Source organism: Aquila chrysaetos, chromosome 9, assembly GCF_900496995.4.
Source record: "Aquila chrysaetos chrysaetos chromosome 9, bAquChr1.4, whole genome shotgun sequence".
NCBI lineage: Eukaryota > Metazoa > Chordata > Aves > Accipitriformes > Accipitridae > Aquila > Aquila chrysaetos.
The window spans coordinates 23,129,157-23,154,233 of NC_044012.1; the positions used below are offsets into that span (position 1 = coordinate 23,129,157).

The following is a 25,077-nucleotide window of genomic DNA, read 5'->3' on the forward strand; positions in this document are numbered from 1 at the left end:
TTCAATTATTTTTTCACCTTACTTTTCAAATGAAAAGATACTGCTTGACTTATTCACTATCTACCTGCTTCAAACTCCTTATTAAAAGAACAAGCTTTCAAATTCAAGAATGTTTTATAGACTTGAATTAGAGTGCAGCCAGATAAACCAGCAGAATTTGGTGTACAGAAACCTGCTCCATATTGGGATTTGGCCTCTGGGACTGTAATGCCTTAAGCCAGGTCAGCAAAACCAGAAACAGTTTGTCCAATTGTCCTGTGTCTTTGTTCAGCAAAGGGTCCTTGTGAGTGATCTGTTTCTGTAGACATGTAGATAAAATAAAAATGAGCACTGGGAATTATGACTTCCCCATGCTCCCCTCCTCTGAAAGCCATCCGTCCTTCTCCATAAGCCACCAACATGATGAACGGGCTTTCCATTTTGTTAGGAAATCCCTTCCTTTTCCTTTGCATTCTCCTGTTGCTGATAGGTTTCTGTTGACATTTATAGATAGGACTTTTTCTTCTTAGCTTATCTTGCATGTTATCAGAGGAGGTGCAAGCAGAGGAGCAAGGCTACTGAGGAATCTGTCTTCCTGTTCCTTCCTTTGAGAGGAAGAAGATACTGGTTTCTCCCCTACGGATGCTCACAAGGGTTTTTCAGGCAAGTGTGCTCCCTTCCAAGAGGGACCGGAGAAGGGAGGCTGGATATATGTTGTATTGTAGGAACCAGTGAGAAACTAAAGGAACTGGGCTTGTTCAGCCTGGAGAAGAGGCAGAGAAGGGATCTAGTTAGCAGCCTTTCGCTATCTAAAGGAGCTTGCAGAGAACATGGACCCAGACTCTTCTCAGAGGTGCACAGTACAAGGAAGAGAGGCAATGGGCACTAGTCGCAACAAATAAAATTCTCATGGGAAATTAAGTGTTACTCCTCATCAGAGCTGGGGATGGGTTACTGCAGAGGCTCTATCCTCGGAGATTTTCAAACCTCAATTGGATGATGCTGTAGGCAGCCTGATCTAACTCTTAAGTTAACCCTGCTATGAGTGGGAAGTTTGCCTAGAGACCTCCAGATGTTTCTTCTAGCCAGTTTTGGTTTGTTTTTGTTTTTTGTTTCTGTGATTGCCAGGGGATCTTTCTACTTCAAATGTGTTTAAAGAACTTCATTTCCATGTATCAGAGTGTGCTTTGGGTTGTTACTTTCTGTGACTCCAATGACACATGAAGGACCTGTGCTAAAGGACTTAGTCCAAGTGGTAAATACAATAATTATAGAAGATGAGACCTCACCAAATCATCTGATCTGAAGCTAATTCAATTATGCATCAGTCCTGCCTGACAGGTGTGTGTCTAAACCAGTCTTTCATTATCTTTCTGGCAACTTCTTCCAACAGCATCCTTATGTTGGAAACATTTCCTGATGACTAAGCTGAATATCCTGTGTAGTCCAAGTCCATTACTCTTGGATCATGTGGAGGTGGAAAATAGTTAATTTCTTTCCTCTTTGTAGCTGTATACATGAAGACCTCTATCACTGCTTTGTGGTCTTCTCTCTAAACCAAACATCCCTGGCTCTTCACCCTGTTCTTATGTTTTCTTGATTTGTGGATGCACTGGATGCATCACAAGCACCAGTGTCTTGCTCCCTATAGTAAAAGAAAACATTAAAATTCAGAGCAAGTCCAGGAAGTGGCTCTTATCCAATGCTGCAAACAAGGGCAAAGGAAAATCCTTGCCAAGCTTTCACAATTTCTAAGGCTTAAGCAGAAAGACAAGGGGAGGGGAAAGGAAGAAGCTAGATGGTTAACTGGGAAAAGAAGGGCCTTTCCCCTTGGCTTCTAGAGCAACCAGCAAAAGCCCTGAAGTATGGGATTAAATATACGAAAAGTATGTAGCAAACAAATAGTGATTCAGTCTGCTTTCAAATCCTCCTGGCTAAATCAGCATTTTGGACACCCAGCTTGATTTTCTATCTTTAGAAGTAATTTCTGTTAAGTTTGTTTAACTATTTATGCAGCTGATCAAGCTCTGTCTTAAAATACCTTATGGTATATGTCCTGCTGCAAAGCTCTTCCAGAACTGTCCTTAAAAATAGTTGACCAAAATGGCACATGGGATTTCCATACATTGTCTTAGTAAAGTCTTATATAATAGTACTCACACTTGCTTGTCTCTTTAGTAAATATACCTCAGAAGTAACTTTTCTTCTACTCTATTTGCTGTGTTGAGGAAATAGAGCAAATCAAAGTTTTGCTTTTAGTTTAGATGTAATTTTAATTATGTAGTCTATCCTTATTGCAACTTGTGGACATTTTAGAAAGGTAGATGGGTAGAAAAAAGGACGAGAAAGCAGTGGCAGTCCAGGCTGCTGACAGTGTAGACTCCATGTGTCAAGGCTGAGTGAGCAGACATCAGGCTATGGGCAGGCTACCTGTTGTGCTCAGTGCACGTCAGGTTGAAGTAAAGCTACTCATGGTCAATGTGTGTGGAGTGTGTAGGGAACCTTGGAGCACCATGGAGAAACCTGAATTCTGTTCCTTCCCTCTGTTATTATCCATAAGGAAGGCTTAATGCTGTAAAGAAGCATGGAGACATTCAATTTGCCTCCCCCTTGACCCCTGTTTTGTTCTTAGTACTGCTATGGCTCTTCATGGAGAACTTGAGACCATTGAGGTTTCTAGTTAGACCACTCAAATTATTCAAGAATGGCTGAAGGAAGCCTTGTGATTTCTTAGAAGGGGTCTGAGTACTTGCTTTTACATGATCATTGCTTATAGTCCTCTTTTTCTTGCCTGTTTTCCTTGTATTTTGTACTTGTACTTTGCTGGGTCCTCTTCGGGACTGAACACTATGGAAACCTTTGAGTACTGTTTGATAAGAGTTTTGGGATAAAAGTGGTTACTTAAGTAATTTAATCAAAGTGGTACCAAAATGTGTGCTTGGTTCAACATTTAATACTTTCTGTGGAAATTTGGATCTGTTAATGCTAATTCTGCTAGATTGGTAGTGGCAATACCATCTATACCGTGTCCTGCTGGAGTTACTCAATGAAGAATTAGTATATAACCCAACTCTGCTTGCCACTCCACATTTAAACCTTTCCCCTTGCTAGCCAGGAGGAGATTTAACTTGTCAGGAATTTTATTTTATTTTATTTGTGCAGTGAGTATAACCCAGATTGAATAGGACCTAAATCTTCATTTTGGTGTGTGATCTGCGTATAGATAACTGTAGTACCCGTAAGGACGTAAAGACATCACTTATTTAGTACCTGGATAAATTATAGAGTAAGGTGATTAATTTTTGTATGTCAGGTTAAGGAAAATACAGGGTTGATACTGATTTTTTTTTTTAATAAATAAATGTGCATTCCCCAAAACCATTTATGGAAACACCTCCAGGACTTAGTTACACATGCAGTCCTTCAGCTGGCTGTGCCAGTTCCTATCCACGAACTTGCTTACAATTCTGGTACCCTCTCATTTATCCTAGCAAACCAGTTTGTGGGGCTGCATGTGAACTGTGTCATGTAATTGGGTTAATAATAATGGGCGGGGGGCACTGGTTGATTTTGGGGTTGTTATTAACTTGGATCTGTTTTGTTGCCCAGTTGATCAGACAGGTAGTGCAGGTTGAAAAAACTCCTCTGTGAAACTTTATTCTACAGAAACATGTGGGTAACAGTGGGCTGAGATTATTTTTGATACAAACAAATATTACTCTCACCTAAGATATGTGCTGAAAACCTTAATTAAAGACTGAGCATTCCTTCCAATTAACAGTTATCCAGCTGATCATGGAGAATTTTTTATGAAGGAGCATCTTGCTAGGGCATACTGGGCTGAAGCTAGCTTGGCTGGCTGTATCTCTCTAATTTTTTATCTGTCTCTGCCTTTTTTCAAGTTGTTTGAAGGTGATGGCTGGAATACCTTTTATTTTGGTGATTAGTCAGATGATATTTGAACTCCATTGGATTTTTTTTTTTGCACTGAGCTTTGTTTCATTCAGTCACATAGTGAAGCATTGAAAACAAATGTCAATGAAAGCATATGCTTGTTTTGCTGTTACCCATCTGATACCTTATAGTCCAAATGATCAAGGGACTGAAGGTTTGTGAAGCTACTGAGCTCAGAAGGGCTATTAGCTATTATTAGAAGTGTTGTGTGCTAGTAGTAGCAATGCCCAGGCTAAGCAATGGTGTCATAAGGGAAAACTCAAACGTGGGTGATGGAGGAGAATCTTATCTTGGGAAAATTCTGGGCCAAATGCCTTCTAGCTGTGTCTGGTTTGTTGCTGGTGATACCTTAAAGAGGCTGTGATGTGTGTGCCATGGTTATTAACGCCCTAGAGTACGATGGGATAAGAGCATCTACAGAAACCCTCTTGGTGGTAGTGGTGGAAGTTACCTGAAATCAAAGGACAGTGACTTCTTGCAAAGAAAATGTATTATAGAGGAGTCCAGTGGTAGTCTGAAGTAGAGGCCACCAGAAGGTCATTCACAATAAATTGAGGGGGATGCTGTTAATCACTCCAAAATACAAAGGGATGTGAAAGATTGAAGCAGAGAGAGCCTCTGACCTGCAGTGGCTGTAGGAGGAGGGCTGCGATCCTACCACTACTGTGTCTTCCTCCCCAGGCTGAGCAAACCCTAGATGTATTTTGAGTAAGACACGCTGGAGCATCTAGGAAAGTGTCCTGTTGCTTAAATGCAGGTTACTTGGGAGCAGTTAGCAATGCCAAAACTCTGAGGTTCAGTAGGAGCTGAGGGGATAAAGCAGCCTGAGAACTGCTCCAAAACCTTCACGTGGGTAGCCTTGTTGTTGCCAACTTAACTAGGTTTTGTCCTGAAAGTGTAATTTGTATCTGTCTTCAACACCCTAAGAGGTTGTCGGTATGTTTAGAAATTGCAGGTTTTAGTGCTGCATAATGGAAGAAATGAGAGCAGAGTGGGTCAGTGTGTTGGTTCAGCTCTGGAGTTAGTGATCCATTTGTGCAGAATGGATTTTTAGAGGAATTCCTCACCACTTGAGAGCTCCTCTGGATGGGTGAAGATTATTGTGGAGCTTAGAACAGTGGTGGGTAATAAACATACACTGCTAAGACAAAGATACAATAGATTTAAGATTTCTGGCCTTTGTAAGTCACAGCCTTTTGGATTTGTGTACGAGTGTCTTATTTTTGGAAGTGGGGTGTATCTTTTTTAAGTGAATCTCCTGGTTGTCACCACTTGGTGTACTTTTATTTACATCTTCAGTTGTGCTACCCTTGTTTCTTCTAAACTAAACTGAAAGATGCGCTCCAGGATCACAGTTAGTGCACTCTGGCCACTAATAACTATTCAGTCCACAGGACAAGGCTAAGTAATACAAGGTACCCATCCCCATTTAAAAAAAAAAAAAAAAAAAACTCATATTGGAGAAATTGCCCTGAGACTGGTTGAAACTGGTTGTTTCATTCTTGAATCTGCTCTTGCTGTGCTGCACCATGTGCTATTTTCAAAGTAGCTTTTGATTTTTTTTTTTTTTTTTAATTAAAGTCCAAATGAAGGTCATACTAAAGAAATGGATAAGAAATTTGGGCTTCTTATAATAAAACAAAAGGATTTCCTTTGAACTGAAGCTTTCACATATTTTTAGTGTAAGAATTTATCCCATATGCAACCAATTTCCTGTGTTCAGTGTATGTAAAATTTCATCATAGGAAACTAATCTGAGAAATGCTCATTTTCTGTATATTCTGGGCATACCTGGTTTATTTATATTGCTTCTTTTTTCATCTTCACTCTCAATTCTATGTGTGTATGGTACCTGACCAAATTTTAAATGCACCATGGGTGCCTTGCTGCATCTCTGTTGAAGGATCATGATCTCCGAGTTCCTCTGGCATTATTTAACTCACCTTCATCTTGTTTTCTCTTCCTGCTTCCACTCTCTGCAGATCAGTAACACCCTTTAACAAGGTTGTTCTTTCTCAAAATTGTATGATCTTTATTAAAAAAAAAGAAAAAAAAAGTTCTACATATCTTTGTGAATCTTGTGTTTTGTGATTGACCTATCCGCTACCAATCAAGGTCTGCCAAGCTCCAGTTAATTGCTCAGTCATCTTCTCATCCAGCGTAAGCTTTCTCACTTTCCAGTCAGTTTTCTAAGATCCTAGTTTGCATGCTAAGGTCACCTGAACTTGTATGAAAATTCCAGCTTGAATATTGAAACGGATTTGATGCGTTTGCTATGAATTCATTCATATCCCATCTTCAGCTCCTAGAAGAACTGGAAGTTCATTCTTCCACATTCTTCAATTTTTCACATATCAATAGTGGGCTTTCTGACAAAGTTTGGATTTGCAAGATCTAATTTTGGAGACATCCAAAGTTAAAACTTGCTGGTATACGATTAAAAGAATTAACTGGGTGTACTGTGTGTGGGTGCATTGTGGTACGGGAGGGGAAGATTGTGGACTGGATTTGTGTACAAGGATGACTGTGATGGTTTTGTTATACATGTTGAGCTATGTGAATGGATATTTTAGATCAGATTGTGTTGTTAGGGCATTTGAATAACCTGAATTCAGATCAGCCATTCTTTTAAAATGTGTATATTCTCTTGAAATCAGTAGTTTGCAAGATTTTTGGTTTTGAGGAGCATAGTAGCGTTTATCTTCCATGCCACTCCTTTGTCTGGGCGTGGTGTCTTGCATGCGGCTGGCCTTGTCTAGGGAAAAAGCTTTTATGGACCCTGGCAAAAGTGGTCAGCTCATGTCTTGTTTACCCATAATCAGCACTAGAAAAAGAGCATGATGTCCACAACACCTGCAGAAGGGAAGTTGTAGGGGGATGGAGGAGTCCAGCTTAGGAAGCTTGAGCTGTCCTGTTGGGTAGATCCTTAACCAACTTTCACTACAAACACACTCAGCAGGAATTGCAAGAAATGCACAAATTTGTATGTTAGTTTATGTACCATTCCCTCCTTCTTCCCAACAGGTCTTGTTTTTTGGAGTCGTCGTGCTGAAGTGTGGTGTGTAGGATCTGTAGTTTATAGTGGATGGACTTGCACAGCTTTTATAAGCTGTCAATAATCAGCAAAATGAGAAATGCTGAACTGGCAGTTGTATTTGTACCTAGAAGCACGTGCAATTTCTTTCTTTACTGTCACAGCAGCCAAAGCCTCCGTCCCTGTGCACTTCTGTGCTCTGCTCATTAGGTGTGCCTCCCCTAATTAGGTTATCTTGCACATAGCTGGATACAACTTGTTTAGGTGCGGCATGTTTTAAAACATGAGCCTTCTGCTAAGAGCTGATACTGGGCAAGTTGGCATGGCATGGAGGAGTTAGATATCTTAAGTACACTGCATGACACACGCTGAAGAGTGACAACAGAGTGGTGATGATGAAGTCCTCAAATGAGGTCAGACCTGACACTCCTCAAATATGGCCAGACCTGACACTCTCTATCAGGTGTGTTCAGAGCTGAAGAGTAACAAAACCAGCTCCCAAACCACAGAATTGGGGTGAATAACCTTCTGAATTTAGGTTAAATTTAATCTCATGTTTTATTTATGGCTATTTATGTGAACATTAGGATTGTATAAAGTAAAAGTTACTGCCTTTTTCACCTTCAGACCCACTTCAGTTCACGTGTTTGCTTGTATTGATTGCATTGATTGCCCTGTCTGCAGCCAGAAAAACTGCTGTCAGCCATTTGGTCAGGTTTTTAGGGAGGCATTGTTTTTATTTTCTTTCATTCTTTCTTTTTCTTTTTCTTTTGGTCTTTTCAATTAGACTAGCTTTTGGGCACACAGACTTGAGGTTTGAATGGAGGAGGCAGATTGAAAGCTGAGCTTTCAGTAACTATGCTTCACCCTGGAATATTTGGGAAAGTGCTTAGCCACATCATTCAAGCTGAACAAAACCATGAATCAGTATTTCAAGGCAGTAACCCTGACCTTGGAAGATTAATCAAAGAAAGTGTTTCCATTTGGCTATTAAGTGCTCAGGCATCAGTGTGGGTGAGTAAGTGATTCTTACTCAGAGGGTATGGCTGTCCTGTGCTTTTCCATGCCCTGATTTCTGTGCCATAACTCTTCTGGAGATGGATTGGCTCCTTGTAGAGGTCCTGCACTCTTTTCTCATGCAACATGTTCCCAGAAATGTATGATACAGGTATGCTGGAGCCTGCCTTTGCGTGGAGCTTTCTGGCATCCAACAGGTTGTGTTGGTTTTGTGCCATATGAAAACAGAGCTTCCAAAGCAGAGTGGAGATGGCATTGCATAGTGGGGTTTGTGATTTGGCCTTCACCAATACCACAGGTTGCATCTCCAGCTGTACACAGATTATGGACAATCCAGGTAATCTTAGTGACACTTAAGAGTTGACTAGCAATTTAGAGACAGCACTCTAGCTGTCAACAAGAGTTGTAATCAGGACTCCTTGTTTTTCAGGTTAAAAAAAAATTTCTTTAGAGTGGCTGTACCTATTATTTGAGCCTTTCAGATAACAGGTAACATCAACACAAAGCTAAATTTCCCTACAACTCAAACTGATAGATAGCAGCTATTTTTACTGATGGATAAATATGATCCTCTTCAGAAAACCCTGTTGCTTTACCTTAATTGATGTGGAAAGTCTTTAAGGAGCCTCAGCTTAGAATCTAGAAGGCCTTTTTGCAACCCCTTAACTTCATGAGATGCGCTTCTTCTGGAAGACTTCTCTCTCCATAAGGTCTTGTGTTTGTATAAATATTTTTTGTTCATAATTTTCTTACCTCATTAAATACCATTTTAGGGATTGTTTTTAATAGTTGCTAGATGCTAGCCCCTTGCATTCTGTAGTGAGCTCTAACATTGCTTTCGGCTGAGTCATTTAACTGCCCTGCCTCAGTGTGTCTGTAAAATGATTCTTGCCTGCTACCTTGAAAGATTTTTCTCAAGGTGTCTTAATATTTTATAAAGATGTTCTTGTCCATCAGCCAAAAGTTGAAAAGTTGGCCTGTAAATGAACATGTGAATTATTTAGTATGTTGAGATTGGAAGCCTGTCTATGTGATAAGCTTTTGTATCCAACTTGTTCTTTGCCCCTGCCACTTAATAGATAAATGGCAAAACTCCTCATCGGACTTTTTTTTCACCCCAGTCCTACATTGTTTTGCACCTCTGCTCTTCTCCCAACCCCCTCCAGTGTAGTGGGTCAGGGAATATAATACGTATAATAGTACAGTGGTGACCTGATCATGCCAGAGAGCTTTTTGAGCCGTGCCTTTGTAGATAGAACCAACCTGTTTTGCAGTTGTGCTTTAACCATGTTGTGCTCTTTACAGGGCTATAAATGGCTTGTAGCACATCTTGACCTCTCTGGTATAGGGAAGACCAGATCATGTTCTGACTCTGGCAGAAGATGACCCATCAAGCTTGTAAGTTAGGAGGGCTTGCCATCTTTATTCATTCAAGGAAGTAGAATTTTTATCTTGACTGCTGTATTCTGTGGTGAGGTGCATGCTAAGTAATAGTGAAATGGATTCATTAAAAATCTCTGGGGCAGGTGGAACAGACCATTCCTGTTGACAAGGTATTGCCTGTGTTGCAGCCATCCAGAGCCTTCTGGTTTTTTTTCTCTTTATGAGTCAATGGGTAGTGTCACTTTTATATAATTAAGTGCAGGCTGTGGTTTGATGTTGTTTTGAAGGCTGGTTAACGTGCAGTAGCTGTCAAGTGGTAGGAGTTGCTGATCTGGTCTAAAAATTGCTGTGCCAGATCAATATTGTTAAAAGGAAATTTTACAGTGTTACTTTCTGCTTATAGTCTCTGTGGTGGATCAGGCAATGCTTGTTAGCACCCACGTTCTGCTGGATCTCCCAAACTCTCGCAGGCCTTTTTAGCTGTCTTCCTTGGAGTCTTTGATCTTTGGGTCACTGTGTCCTTTTGTTCCTGCTCTCTGTTAATATGAGAGATGCCTGTGATTCCTTTTTTTTCTTTTTTTCCCTCTCCTTTGGATGCTTGCCACATTTAAGTCCTTCTGCCATGAGATTTGATCTGAGCTTTGTCTCTTTTACAGTTGCAAGTACTTTATTCAAAAACATGGAATAGCCTCTGAGCCAAACGTACAGCCAGGCCTGCCAAGAGTCCTGCACTCTTTGATTAGCATCATCTGGTGTTGCTCTGTAGGGGGCCAAACCGGCCTTGGATGAATCCGCTTGATCTGCTGGGAACTGGGGTGAGAGGGAGGCCACTGTAAGCAGTCCCTCATTGGGATGCATGCAGTGATGTGGTGCACTGCACCATTACCTTGTACGTGACTCAGTGTGATACTACTAAGACTATGGGACCTGAGTACATCCAAGCCTTACTTTAGGAAGTTTGTCCTCCATGGGGTGAAATGGTTTTATTTTCTGTATACACATTGGTCCTGTAGTGCAGTGTTTGGGCTTCTATTGCATTCAAAGTCATTTTGCCACCTTGCAGAAGAAGTAGAAGCTCTTATGAGAAAGAAAAAGTTGGGGTATTACTAGGTAGGCTTCTTCATTTCCTGGTGTCCCTAGGTAAGTGGGTTTTAGGGACCTTTTTTTTTTTTTTTTTTTTTTGTCCCCTTGACATGTTCTAGGCAGATGTCCAGGCCCTTGAAGTTCTGCCAAGAAGATGCTGTAATATGCTAAGCACACTGCTCCCCGGTCCTATTCCTGTCCTGCAGCTGGTGTTGTGAGTGTACCTAGATAGTTGTTCCATGCGTGGACTGTACCTCCCCTATTTCCACCACCCAAAATCTATAGCATAAGTTGCTGTGGCCACTGAGCAGCAGCTATTTTTGTAGGCTGGTTATAGAAATAGAAGGATGTGTTGCAACAGTAATAGTTGATTTGATTCTGGAGCATGGTTGAATGAAGAACAAGGTTACCTCCTTGCTCTCGCCCAAGCGTCTGATGTTTGTGCAACTTCATATGGTTTGGCATAAATGCTATAAAACTGAACTACAGCTGAGATGCTGCAGCTTGGGGCAGATGCTTCTTGGGGCAACAGTCTTTTCTTGACCAGGCATTTAGCTTCTAAGGCTGTAGGAGCACAGGTGCTTGCTCAGCCTTCCCTTTGCTAGGGGCAAAGGCATGCTTTCACTGCTCTGGGCTAACGTACACCAAAGGCACATCCACTGGGAGAGCTAAGTCCACTGGAAGATGGTAGAGCAGTTGAAAGAAGGTGGTTCTGCTTCTGCTGTGATAGCAGCTTCTTTCCCATATTTATTTTTGTCCTGTCCCCTCAGACACCAGTTCCTGCCTGGGACTGCTCTGCCCAGGACATTGTAGAAGCAACTCTGAACAACAACATCCTACTTCTCCCTGCACCATATTCATCTGTTCAGCCTCTGTCTAATGTACCTTCCCCTCCACTGACATCATGCTCTGCTGCTGCCAAAGACCCATAGCTGGCTGGGCAACAGCAGCCTGCACGGTGCAGTACTTGGGAAATGGTCCTGCCTCCAGCCAGAATGTGGTCTGGTCCAGCATCGACTCTGGGCTCTGTAGCTGGCTCCACCCTCAACATCCCAGCCCCCAAGCACTATACAAGCAAAGTTTGTACATCTGTTTCTGCTGGACTTTGGATTCAATAAATCTTATTAAAATTATTTTGTTTGGTTTATTTCAATGTGTTGACACAAGTTCTTGTCCGTCTGCAGCTAGAGTTGGCACACTACTTGCCCTGGCATGGGTGGCTGTGGGAAGCTAGGATTGCTGGCCAGAGGAGTGGGAAGAGGAAAGCCACAGGCAAAATACTGGACAAGAACAGGGAGGGGAGAAAAATGAGAAGTGTTTCAAAGTACAAAAGAGAGAAAGTAGGTACAGATAAAATTTGGAAAGATGCAGACACTGCAGAGACTGTTGAGCAGTCACTGGGATCTGTCCTGAAGTATAAGCCTCCAAGCTCTTACATTACACAGGATACAACAGCCACAAACCCTATTTACAAATCTTCAGATTCTTTCTGAGGAAATTCCATCTCTTCTTCATTTGGCCAAATGCATACTTCACCAATACCTGGTTGCAGGTCAGGTTATCACTGAATTTGTTGTGAGCAAGGCCCTGCCCTTTGCAGCAGCTTTTTCACCAGGTACTGATTACCTTGAATATATGGACTGAGCTGCAGTGGAACATATTTCTCCCCTCGAATGTGCATGGGCAGGGAATGGTCCATGTGTCAGTCATAAAGCCCATCTGTCTGCCATCATTTTAAGCCCAGCAAGTGGCAGAGTAGGAAGAGTCCGAGGTGACAGGCTGTAACTTACTGAATCAACCATCTTTTCCATGATCACTGGGCCTTGCATGTCTGTCCTCTGGCATGCTATCAAAGGAGAACTCAGTACAGATCCCTGTGAATGTTGCCTTCCCCATAATCCTGTGTCTACTGGCAGGTCTGGCATGTTTGAACCTTGATGCGTAGGGGGATGTCATCAGTTTGCTTTCTTCTGCGTACTCTGTGGAAGGAGCAGCAGGCCAGCAAAGACCTCTTGCTCTTGGTAATTTCCATCAGGGCATCCTGCGCTGCATTGCCTCTGTTGTATATGGCCTGATGTTACATGCTTTCAAAGTTGAGCAGCATATCCAGGTCCTAGTGTTCCCACATGTGTGATGCCAGTTTTACCCAGTGCCTACCAGAAGAGGTTCTGTGCACATTGCTGACACTCTTAAAATGGAAAGCTAAAATGATGTGTTATTTCCACAGTGGTAAGAGGTAAATGATGTCCCAGCCCCATAGTACCACTTCCCAGTTGCTGCTTTGTGAGGCAGAGCCTGATCTCAGAAACAGAATGTAGGCCCATCACAGGATCTGCCTAAAAAGTCAAGAGTAAAGCAGGGCTGACATTGAATGGGCAAGGTGGGATTGAACAGGCATGGATGTAGGATAATTAGGGGTACTAGTAGCACACTTCATCTATCTCCAATGCTCTCTTCAGAGCAAACATTTATGATTTGATCCTGTAACTGTGTCCTGAAGTAACTCAAGTATTTTCTGCCACGTGGTCTGGCATTGCATAATTAGGCCTGTTTATCAAGCATTGGCAATGGAACTTGCTGTTCATTTTTTTTCACTGTGTGTTGGGATCAGGACAGTCTGCCGAGAAGATCAACGTATCTGCTTTTTCTTGTTAGCAGGCCAAACAGAACTTCAGTTTGGTGCTGAACGTATAAAAAATGTCCTCCCAAGCCCTAGTCATGGTTTCTGGTTTTCTTTCTTCCCATTCTCTTATTGATTGCACAGTCTGAGCTATTCTGCATCTGTCTGGCTGTTAATAAATACTATACATATATTTTGGGTTTGGTGGTTGAAGTGTTCAATTTAAAGGTACGTCATTTTAACCTCTTTTTGTTGACTAGCTGCTGAGGTCTTACCTGCAGAGTGGTTCTGCCTGTATATTTGCATGTTCAAAGTGCACTTGTCTTCAAAATGAGCTGTAGTGAAAACAGGAGCCTTAGGCAGGGTTTTTAGGTTCTGCTTTGACCACTGCCATGGGACAGGTGGCCAAATCCTTTCTGTTCTCTGCCTGTCTCCCCTCTTTAAAATGACTTTGTGCTTTTGAAGAGAGGATGGGGAAGGAAAAAGAAGGAATGAGAGAACTGTGCTAACTGGACCCCCCAGCCACTCTAGCTGACTGGATTTCAGTCAGTAAGAGTATGGTCCTTCAGAGGTCCATGATCTACTTTTTCTGAGGAAAAGAAAAGCACATTCTCCAATCTTGTTGTCCAGATTTCTGAAGTTTTGTAAGGAATCTGCACTTGTATTTGAGAATTTTTGGACTTGGTCAACTGCACTTAGGTGTGAAGTGTCCACTGCTCTAGACATCAGCTGTCACCAGAAATGGGATGTTATTTAAACCCCACAGCCTTGTTGGAATGAGTTACTGGTCAGAAACTGTTCATGCATGGGTGCTCCCAGGGTTTTCTTAGAAGCAGCTGCCTCCGCCTCACCAGCCCAGGATGGACTGCTCTAGCTGTTGAGGATTGTGAGCCACTGAGGGTGGTAAGGTGAAAGGTGCTGGAGAGGAGCTGTGTGAGCGAGCTGAGGCTGAAGGCACTGGTGGTGAGATGGCAGATGAGGATCCACGCAGAGGGCATTGTCACAAGAGTGATGATGTGTTTTGGAGTGATTACAATAGCTTCATGGAAACATCAGTTCAGTGGTAAAAAGGATAATAAAGGGGAAAATGCTAGGATTAACTGGCAGAGGGCTAGGGAACAGTACAGAGAACAGCTACAGCCTGCTTCCCTTCTCCATGCTGCACCTTCATCTCCATTCTCAAAAGCAACACTATAAATCCAGAAAAGGTTCAGATTATGATGGTCAGAAATGCAGGGAATAGCTAAATAAGCCAGGAGTCATCAGTCTGGAAAAGGGATGAAAAGCTGCATATTTTCATGCAGCTTGCAGTTATACTGTGAAAGTCCTTGTTGCAGGATAGAGTGGATGGTATGAATGTTTACATGTGCTTAAAGGAGGATTGGACAGTTTAATGGAAAGAAAATCCTTTGAGGAGTACTAAGTGAACAGAATCTCCATCTGGCTCAGTATGTCTCTATGCTGTGGGTGGTTGGAAAGTGCTAATGCTGTTCAGTAAGAGCATGATACATGCATGTCCTATGCTTATGCTGTCTCACTTCTAAAAGAGGATCCTTATGTGGGTTGACCCCAGTATCCTGTATGGCCAGCCTTTTTAAGAACATGCAGATAAAATCTCATCTCTGCCTTCTGGGTCACAATGATGGCTTCTGGAAGTACTTGAGTACAAGTGGTCCAAAAGTTAAAATGTCCAGTGAATTTGCAGGTGTAAGTGTGGGGAAGGCATATAGGAAGTCTGATTCAGCCCTTATTAAAGCAGTGCTAGATTTTGTAAAGGAAGAAGCTATTGAGTAACTGGAGGTGTGAATAGTGCCGTGGGAGTCAAAGAAAAGGTTGTAATATCATAGACCTATTACTAGGTGGCGATAGTAAATTGTTAATGATGCAGAAAAGTCCCAAGTTTTCAGCAAGTGTTTTTGTATTTGGTGGGAAGTTGGAGAATGTATTTGCAAAATACATGTGATGAGTTACTCCCCACTCTGCTGGAAATCCAAGATAATGCCAAACACTTTCAATAGGGATACACTATTTATATCAATAGGCCCAGATAACTTTGACCTAGAAGTATTAGAAATGCTGGCTGTTATTTTTAATTCAGATTATTAGGAAATTTCAGAAGACTGGCTGAATTTGGCCAGTGCTAGAATGACATGTATGCCATTGCCCTCATGTTTATTCTGGGCAGAATTTTAGAAATACTGATACATTATTTGATTAATAAATAACTAAAGGTTAGGCATATAATTAATGCCACTCAGCTTATGTTTATGGTGAGTACAGTAAGTTCTCTCAATACAAATCTGGCTTGTTTTTTTAAGATGACCCTGGTGATTTGATAAGGCTGACAGTCTAGATTTAAAACAGTTAGTGTTGTCTCAGGACCAGATTCAGCACTACACAACATTTGAGTTGAAAATGTTAACTCTGTATATCATTAGCAAAGTGCTGGGTGAGCGAGATTTCCTTAACTGGTGATAATAGGGGTTGTCTGTGGAGAATAAGATTCAGATCAAGCTTTTTTGCAGGCACTGTTGCAATACATATGAAATTTGACACTGCCCTCAAAGCCTTTATTCAGTCACTTCTTACTGGAGTTCATCTCATCAATGCGTTCATAACCACCTTTGGTGGTACAGCAAGTACTGATACTGTGAAGCAAAATGTCTTAAAGGAGCAGGAGGAAGTTTTTTCCAGTATGATCAGTCGTGTTCTGTAGGTAACGAAACATTTTTTTTTCTTATACTACAGAACCTGTAGTGTCTGCATCAGCACAAGTATTTTGTGAAGTTGTCCTCATGGTTGGGCATGCTGTTGCATTTCTCATGGTAGCCTTACCTGGTGCATGATGTGTAAGCATCTGAATACTTAAACATAACTGATAACAAATTCTTACTAAATGCTTTGTAATGCCAGGGATTTTTGTATGCAGAAGAGCTAGAAGTTTGTATTTGGATTGTATTATTAAGTAGCTTAAGGGATAAATTGATGAGAGTTAGCATCTGAAGTTACCAACAGCTTCATTAGAGAAGTTCTGAACCAACACACATGCAACAGGTCTGGTTTGGGGGAGACTAAAATAATAGGTCAGCAACAGCAGCCTTTCACAGGCCAGCAGCAGAGAAAATAAAAGGGATAGTGGAAAGGAGCCACAGTGTTAAAAACTCAGTATTTCAATGATATTTTTACTCGATGGAGTCTTAGCAGTGGAAGTTTGACAACAGACTCTAGAGCCCCTATCACTCCCTCCTTTGTTTTTGGCAACCCGATTTGGCATCATTTTTGAGCTTGCTGAGGGTGTTGTCTGTACTGTTGTCTCTGTCTTTCATGGAGATATTAAACAGGACTGGTGCTACTGTCAACAGCTTGTTTGGAGCTGGTCCGAGGGAAGATGGAGCTGACTCTTGGGACATCTCAGTCTGTTCCTGTGGATGTGTGGGACTTAACAGAGGACATTACTCACCATTTCTAGACTAGGATTTGCTAGAAGTCCTTCACACCTTTCACTCCCAAACTTTGCCCTGAGGTCCAAAATCTTGGACCGTGGCGTGTTTCAGTCTTGCTCCATTCCCTGACTTTCCCCTTGGCATTCCTGTGGTGTGGTGCAATAAACGGAGGGCCTTGGGCATGCACCGAATGTTTCATGCTTTTCTGAGAAACCCTGAGCATGTGGGTCCATTGATGATAAGATACCTGAGTACATGTAGCTGGGCACCATTTTACAGGATTAAATTTCTAGTGCCCTCATGTTGTTGTTGTTTTTGTAGAATCGTGGCTTGCAGAAGTGCTCCAGCCCACCTTCATGGGGCTCCTCTCTGTGGTTTGCAGTCATTTTTTGCCTTATTGCAGGATGTGTGCTTTCTACTTTTTAACCCTTCTCCTCTCAAGGTCTTTGCATTTCTTCTGCAGTCCTTTTGCCAAAATCATTGCTCCACATTTAACAGATTCTGCACTACCCTTAGGTTGTATAAGGTCAGTAGATGGTCAAAGCACCTTCTTTTGCTTTGCTTCAGTGGGCACAGTCTGTCTAAGGATCCAACCATATCTGCTTAAAACACGGGGGCTGTTATTAATGTTGTGTCTATCTCAGGCTTTTTGATAGAAGTACATCTCTCTGTGAGGTGTGGTTTTGATTGTGTAATTAATAGGAATGCTCTAAAGAGCTGGAGAAAATCCTGGTTCTTCTGGAAGTCTTATAATAAGACAGAGTGTGTCATGCTTTCTTTAAACTCTTCAGTAAGAGGACTGTTCCTCATGACTCCCTACCTGCTGTAGCTGGTCTCCTAAGAGAAGAAAGGATAAGCCATCTTGAGCAGTAGTGGCAAATGAAGTTGGCCAGCATGGGTTAGCAGATTCAGGTGGCATTCACTGAATCACTGTGTGGCCACAACCATGGGAGCACTGTCCTATCCTCTGCAAGAGGGAGATGAGAGTCCTGAAAAGAGAAGACCAGTGTGTTGCCTGAAGAACATTTTAGCTGTTAAAGGATGCATTAATCTCTCTTCTTTGCGGTAGTTTGCAGTTATATCTGGCATTCCTACATGTAAGAAATTTACAAAAGAACTTACAACAGAATTGGGATAGAACAGGAAAAAAATCAGGAACTCAGAATGATGGAATTACTGTGAGATGTAGAAAAGAGCAAGTGGGCAGGGTGCAGTCCCTGAGCCCAGCTTTAACCCTAGGCACAGTGTTACTGACAGAAGAAATAAAAGATACTAATGTTAGAATTGACCACTTTGAAAATTGCCCATTGACGTTTAAGGGTTGTGTTTTAAACTGTCCACAGAATGGGAAATGTTGTTGCCCAAGGGGAGCACAGAAATCCTTATAAACTGTTAGAAGGGAAATGTAAATGTGAGAGTGCAGAAATTGCCTCAAGCCATTCAGTTATGCCTGTGAGCAGCACTTATGGACAAAGCTGCAATTGGACAAGAATTATTTTATTAAATGGTTTTGCTGGAAGATTGTGTTAGTGCGAAACACAAATGTTTTACAAAGAGGAGCTTGTTTCACCGCAGGCAAGATAAAACAGAAACAGGGTTTTAATGTTTTTTTAAAAAACAAAAAAAATATTTGTCAGAATGACTTTTGGCAATCTGTTCTTTTCATTTCTCATAAGGGACAAATGAGGTTGAAACCCAAATGATGTGTTATGATTGATAACCATTAATTTCTTTTCAGTTACTGGTGTGTGAGAATTAATATTGGAATGAATCAGGAGTGGGAATCAAAATTTTGAATTTCCTACCAGAAAATTGTGTCCTGAGAGCTGTAGTTGCCATGTTGTTCTGCAAAACTGGCTTCATTGCTGACCTGTTCTTCTGTTTTGTCTTTTGTAGGATGGGATAAACATTCTTATGGGTACCACGGTGATGACGGGCACTCCTTCTGTTCTTCAGGGACAGGACAGCCCTACGGCCCTACATTCACCACTGGAGATGTGATTGGCTGCTGTGTTAACCTTATCAACAATACGTGCTTTTACACAAAAAATGGCCACAGTTTAGGTAAGTGAAGCAAGGTGTTCTCAGGAGAGGGATGGTCCTGCCCTGCTCTCACTGCTGCAGTTTAATACTTTGCATGTGTTGTAACTAGTGTCCCACATTTGTGGGTAAGATTTAAGAAATGGGAGAGAAAAAGGGCACTAAGCAGCAGTCAGGAGATGTAAACTGGCTCCAAGACATAAATACTTCCGGCACATAAAATGGTTTCTATGCTGCTCCATTTGTTTTAAGTAGGTTAGGATTGCACCCCCAGCTTTTGCTCCTTTCTTCTGCTACTGCACAGCCTATGGGAGGATAAGATGGCTAATGGCTGGGCAGCAGGGAAATAAAGAAGTGGGAAGTTTAGCTAGTGTATTATTCAACTGACTACAAAGCCACTATATCAGTGCCTTTTCACTTCTTAAAGGGTCTTGTCTATCTGTAAGCCTTAACACATTGGTACAAGTATTCTCAAAGCTAGACATTAATTCAGCATGAGAAGTCTTACTTAAGCACTGACCTGTAATTTGGTTCATTCCACAGTTGTTTCAGTAGTTCCTCTAAAGTTAAAGGCTTCAAAGTTTTGCCTAAATGAATCTCTCACAGATGTTTTCCTGGCATTCATCCTATCTGATTTGTCTAAAATAGAAAGTTGTGGCCATTGTCACCTAAAATGTCTTTCCCTTGGATGACATATTCTCCTCCCCAGATAAATTCTTATTGGTTTTTTTTTTTGTCACAAAAGACTTGCAGTAAATTTTGATAAGTTCATCTCACTTTTTGCTCTGGAATTCATTTGGTTTTGTAGGGACAGGCACTCCTTTCCTTTGCTTCTCCTGACATTGCTGTGTCAATTCGTCTTTGTTGAATTCAAGATTAAGAAGCTGGTAGAAAAAGACCCCACTCAAAACATTTATCTGAACAAAAGTTGTTTTGCGTTACTGGCTGTGCTGAAGGAAGGAGTGGGATTGGAGTGCAGTGTATGTCTGGAGAGTGCATAATTTCTGATGAGCTCTTGGGAAAAGTACTGGGCTCCCCCGTACAAGAGATGGACATACTGGTGAGAGTCCAGAGAAGGGTCATTAGGATGGTTAAGGCACTGGAGCATCTCTCCTAGGAGGGAAGGCTGAGAGAGCTGGTACTATTCAGCCTTGAGAAGAGAAGGCTCAGGGGGGATCTCATCCACGTATATAAATACCTGAAGGGAGGCTACAAAGAGGATGGAGCTAGACTCTTCTCAGTGGTGCCCAGTGCCAGGACGAGAGGCAATGGGAACAAACTGGAACACAAGAAGTTCCCTCTGAACATCAGGAAATGCTTTTTCACTGTGAGGGTGCCTGAGCACTGGCACAGGCTGCCCAGAGAGGTTGTGGAGTCTCCATACATGGAGGTATTCAGAAGTCACCTGGACACAGTTCTGGGCAACCAGCTCTGGGTGGCCGTGCTTGAGTAGAGGGGTTGGACTAGATGACCTCCAGAGGTGCCTCCAACCTCAGCCAGTTTGATTCTGTGAAAGTAGCAAGCTGTGCTACAGCTATAGCAGAGATACGGATCTGAGATGCGGGCTTTTCCCCTCAAATCTCAAGAAAGCTCCTTCCTCTCAGGCAGATGCAGAAAGGCCTGGTGCTCATGCAGACAACTTCTTTTGGAAATTTCAGTTTTCTTCTAATTTCATACCCACTGTTTGTTGATTTGTGAAGGGATGGTTGCTTAGAAATGAGGCACGTGCCTTCTGAGAAACTTTCTAGATTGAGTCTGTGACTGTGCATTCAGCAACTAGTCCTGATGCTTTGCAACATGTCAAGAGGTCTTCAGCTCTGAATGGAAAAAAAAAAATTCTTTGAGCATCCTTTGAGACTTGTTTTTTACATTCTAGTTTTATAAATGGAGCCTCGATCAGAAGCCCAGTGGAGAGGTGCTCAGAGTTGAGTGTCTTATATGGCTTCTTTTTTGAAATTATAACTATTTATCAGCCAGACCATGTGTGATACTGGGGGACTCCTAGTGAAGTCTTGCAGCTTACCACCTAGTGAGATCAGTCACTAGTGGAGACACTAGCAGTCATTTGTAGTCCATAAGTATTAGTTAATTGCCCAGATTTCTAATAGCTGGGTTATTTGAAATTTAACTCAGATTTGCAGACATTGCCCTTGTTAGTCCGGTACTGGGAAGACAAGCAGAGGTGCGAAACCAACAGCTGATGGTGTAGAGCAAGAGCTGTTGCTTAGGAATGAGACAAGTTCACCATACAGTAGCAACTAAGGTGCTGAAATAGTTAAAAAGATTTCACAAAATCTCTCTTTTTAGTTGCTGTCCTTGATTTTGATGGCGTATTTACACAGAACTAGTATAGTGGTTTGTGCTGTGCTTCTCTGGCTGTTTTCCTTTGTTTGAGTGGGTGGTTTTCAAGCTTCACTGTTTTTTAGCCTGACGGTGCTGTTGCTTTTTGTCACAACAAAAGTGTAACGGTCAGGAAGAGGCCAGGTCTTCTATTTAATGAATACAAATTTGTTCATTTGAAATTTAATTTCTTTTTAGTGACCAGGAGTCTGCAGAGTAGAAGGGGTGTCAGTTGAAAAGTTGTCCCTTGCTCTGTCCTCAGTTCTGTTCCCAGGGCTGTGTTGTGCCTGAGTGTCTGGACAGATGAAGCCAAACAAAGAGCACAGTTCAGTAACTTCTGTATTGCATTCATCATTACCATCCTCTGATTCTTTGCCTCGTGTCCTGCTCAGAGATTTGTTTTGTTTGGGACATTTGGAGGTCTTTACAGCAATAAGTCGCCTGATCTTCCCTTCTTGATTTTTAGTGCTCCTTTTCCTTCAAAGATGTTTTTTTTGGGTGGAAAGCTTGTGTTTTCTAATCTGACACTGAATGATCCCTTGGGGAGCAGCCTACCCCAGCAGTGAACAATGCCAGTGGGAAGAAACAGGAAAGGAAGGGAATTAAATTATACTGTGCTTACAGAACAAAGTAGATTATAAGCATTGCTTTCTCCTGGATATCCTCCTCTTGGGCTCTTCAGATGTATGATACAAGACATGAGATGTATGAGAAAATTATAGGTAGGAGACTCTCCTGAGCATTCACAATTGGCTCATTCGTGTACCAGCTCCTCTTTTAGCTGTAGTGGCATAATGGTTGTACTCAGAGAGGAGAGATGATGTGGTTAGAAGAGACAGTGATGGAAGTACTATGGAGTCACAGACCATCAGTCATTGCTGGGCTGACTCCCCCCAAATCTGCTGGAACATTTTACTGTCTTTTTACAAAAGCAGAATTAAAACCTCAGCCGGGAAGACTCTTGTTAAGGGCCAGTAGTGTCTATTTGTGCTGTTGATAAAGAAACATAGCATTCAAGAGAAGTGCTTCCCGTTGAATGTTGAGGAGAGCGTGTCTGAGCCCCATAAGACCGCAAATCCCAGTCATCTGGCTGTAATGCAGCTTCTCATGAGCACTGAACAGGTAGATGTGAGAGAGGGAGTGAGGCAGGTCTCAGCAGAGGAACCAAGAACAGGTGGAGGCAGGAGCAATGATTTATTTGAAAGTCAGAACACTTTCTGCCTTAGTGGAAGCATCTTCGTGAAGATCTTGAACATTTCAAGATTCTTAATGCTAACCTGAGAATCTCATTTCTGTGTTGTGTAAACCCGAGATTTACCAGGAAGAGGATGAATGTGCTTTTTCTTGATGTTCCCTGACACAAAGCTGCTGAAGCTGTATATCTCTCCTCTTAGGAAATCAGGTCATTATGTAATCCTGCTGCACATATAAAAAAAATAATTATGAGACTAATCAGCCGCTTTGTGACGCCAGCTAGCTTAACAGCAGGGTTTCAGGGCCCTGTGTCTGGGCATTTGAATTTGTCTTGCTTTTAATGGTATTACTGTAGCTTTGTCTTTCCCTAAAGATGATATTCTCTCTTCACCATTTCATCCTCTCCTTTTCATCCATTAATTAGACAACCCCCTTTGTTTTCCCTGCAGTTTCTCCTGTTGCTTAACTCTGATCTTCCATTGTCTCCATACTTTTCCATTTCATCAGATCCATCAGGAGCACTGTGTAAGAACTGTTTTCTTGGCCATCACAAATTCTGGATGTTCTGGTTGGAGCTAAGTCTTGAGACGTCACATGAAAACTGTTTGACATCGTATGTAGCCTTAATTCTCTGTTCTGGAAAATGTCTTGAATGTCTTCTGGCTGCTGATGAAATGCTTTTGACAAGTTCTGAGCAGAGTCCTGGTGATAAAAAACATGATGAGATGCGGCTAGAAGTGTGGTGAGAGGGAATTAGGAGAGAAAGAGGGAGAAATGTGAGAGATGTTGGGGCTCCAGTCATTATGCAGAGAGTCTTGGACACAGGACATGATGAGGGAATGTGACTGCTACAGGTCTCTGGGATTAAGTTGATGAGTTTGCTCAGGGACTAATGTAGGAGTGTTTCAGATCTCAGACTTTGACAGCAGACCAAGGTAAATGGAGCAGGAAGGCTATAAAAAGAGCATGCAACCCTCTGAAGTCTTGGCATAGAAAACTTCCATAGTCTGAGTTCTAGCGCAGGCACTTGGAAAGACCAAGTTAACCTGTATATTAAAATACCCATTCTCAACCAGTTTAGAGATTAACAGGAACTTTAGAGATCATGAAGAAATCTGCTTGTCATAGAGATCCACACATGTCCATCCCAGCTTTGCCCAGGTTTAACAGGTTTGTCCTCAAACCAAGTTTGCAGAGAGCAAGAGCACTGAGAGGTTTAAAACAAGGCTTTAAAGATGAACCAGATTTAAAATGAATGGAAAATAGCAAACTTGGCTCAGCCTGGTTTCTCTGTAAGAACAGTTTTACCCAAGTGGCTTGATCGGATGATAACTGTTTACAGGAGCATGTAGAGCTATGTGGGTTTAATAGTGCTTCTCCTCAGCAGCAAATTGTAAAAGTATTCAAGTATTTCATGGGCTGACATTTCCTAGTCTAGTTTTTAAGATGCCCATCTTGCTGAGTGTGTTGTTGCTTATTGCAGTCCATCAGCACTGCTTATGCATTCTCTGAATTATGATTACCTAAACAGATGCTGGAGGAGTATCCTGCCATATAGGAAATGGAGTGTTGTGGCTGATCACCCAAATGTATGTTGTCTTGTGCAAATTGAATTCTGAAATGTATTGTGAAGAAAATGGCCAGCTGTGTGGCAGACGATGATTGTTGCTGGGTGGAGGGTAGAGTTGGGCTAGAACGTCCACAAGCATGTTGTATGCATGGGGATGCATATAAGTGTGTGTTAGCCATGGAAAGGTGAAAGTCCTTTGATTAGATGGCAGGTGAAGGTGTCGATTACACTGTCCCCCAGCGCTGAGCCTTCATTTAATCTCCTTCCATCACTGCCTTGATGATCAGGTTAACATCGTGGACTTACAGGAGAGGCTCTTCACACACTCGCTCTTGCTTCCTGACCTCTTGAGCTGTCCAGTTCTTATGTCTTTAAATTTATGAAGTTTGTTATTTTAAATTGGATCCAGGCTTTGGAGGTGCTGCAGAGAAAGAGTGCAGTTTCAAATTCAGCTGCCTAGTTAGAGCTGTGATTCTTTTGCTTTCTTTTGTTGACTTTGTTGAATGCAGGTGTGTAGCAGTACCAATTCAGAATGAAGTCTCTAAGCAGACATATTTTGTGCAACAGACTTAGTTCTGTATGCATAAAGCATTTCACTGGTCTTAGTAACGTAACAGAGGGTGCAAAACATACAAATGCCTTAATTTAAGGGCAATGTAATAAGTTTATTTATAGAATCGTAGAGTAATTTTCATTGGAAGGGATCTCTGGAGGTCATGCATCCAATGCCCTGCTGAAAGCAGGACCAACTAGATCACATTACTCAGAAACTCATCAAGTTTTTACTGTCTCCAAGAATGAAGATCCCCCAGGGAGCTTTTCTGGTCCCCTGATTCAGTGTTTGACCACATTCATACTGAATTTTCTCCCCCTATTATCTAATCAGAATTTCCCATGTTGCAACTTGTCTCTTGCCTCCTGTCTCCAGTCACCATGCATCTCTAGGAAAAGTGTGGCTCTGTCTTTTCAGTACCCTCCCATTAGGTAGCTGTAGGCAGCAATAAGTGTCTGAACAACCCCTGAGTAAGACTGAGCAACCCAATTTCTTGTAGCCTCTCTTCATCTTGTTGGCCTCTGCTGGACTCACTTCAGTTTTGCTGTCTGTCTTGTATTGGAGAGCCCAAAAGTGAACATCATACTCCAAGTTTAGACTTAAAAGTGTTGAAGAGAAGGGAGCAATCCCTTCCTTTAACCTACAGTCTTAGCAATACAGCCCAGCTTGCTAATACAGCTCGAGCTACACTCTTACTAATACAGGCCAGGATGTGGTTGACCTGCTTCACGGCTGACTCCTGCTCTACTTGTTGCCCAGCAGGACCCCCTGCATCCTTTTCTGTAGATCTGCTTTCTCTCCATTCAGCCCCAGCCTGTCCTGTTTTCTGGGAATATTACAACCTGGTGGAAGGGCTCTTCAGTTGCT

The 25,077-nt window shown here is 42.0% G+C and overlaps 1 protein-coding gene across 6 annotated transcripts in view; it reads left to right on the plus strand.

Annotated features, from left to right (window-relative positions):
* RANBP10 (RAN binding protein 10) overlaps positions 1–25,077 on the plus strand; it is an 88,009-nt gene that overhangs the window by 27,381 nt on the left and 35,551 nt on the right. For all 6 annotated transcript variants that reach the window (XM_030024640.1, XM_030024641.1, XM_041125761.1 and 3 more), the window contains one exon: positions 18,410–18,577. In XM_030024640.1, the coding sequence (XP_029880500.1) occupies positions 18,410–18,577 (168 nt within the window). The remainder of the gene's footprint in view (positions 1–18,409; positions 18,578–25,077) is intronic.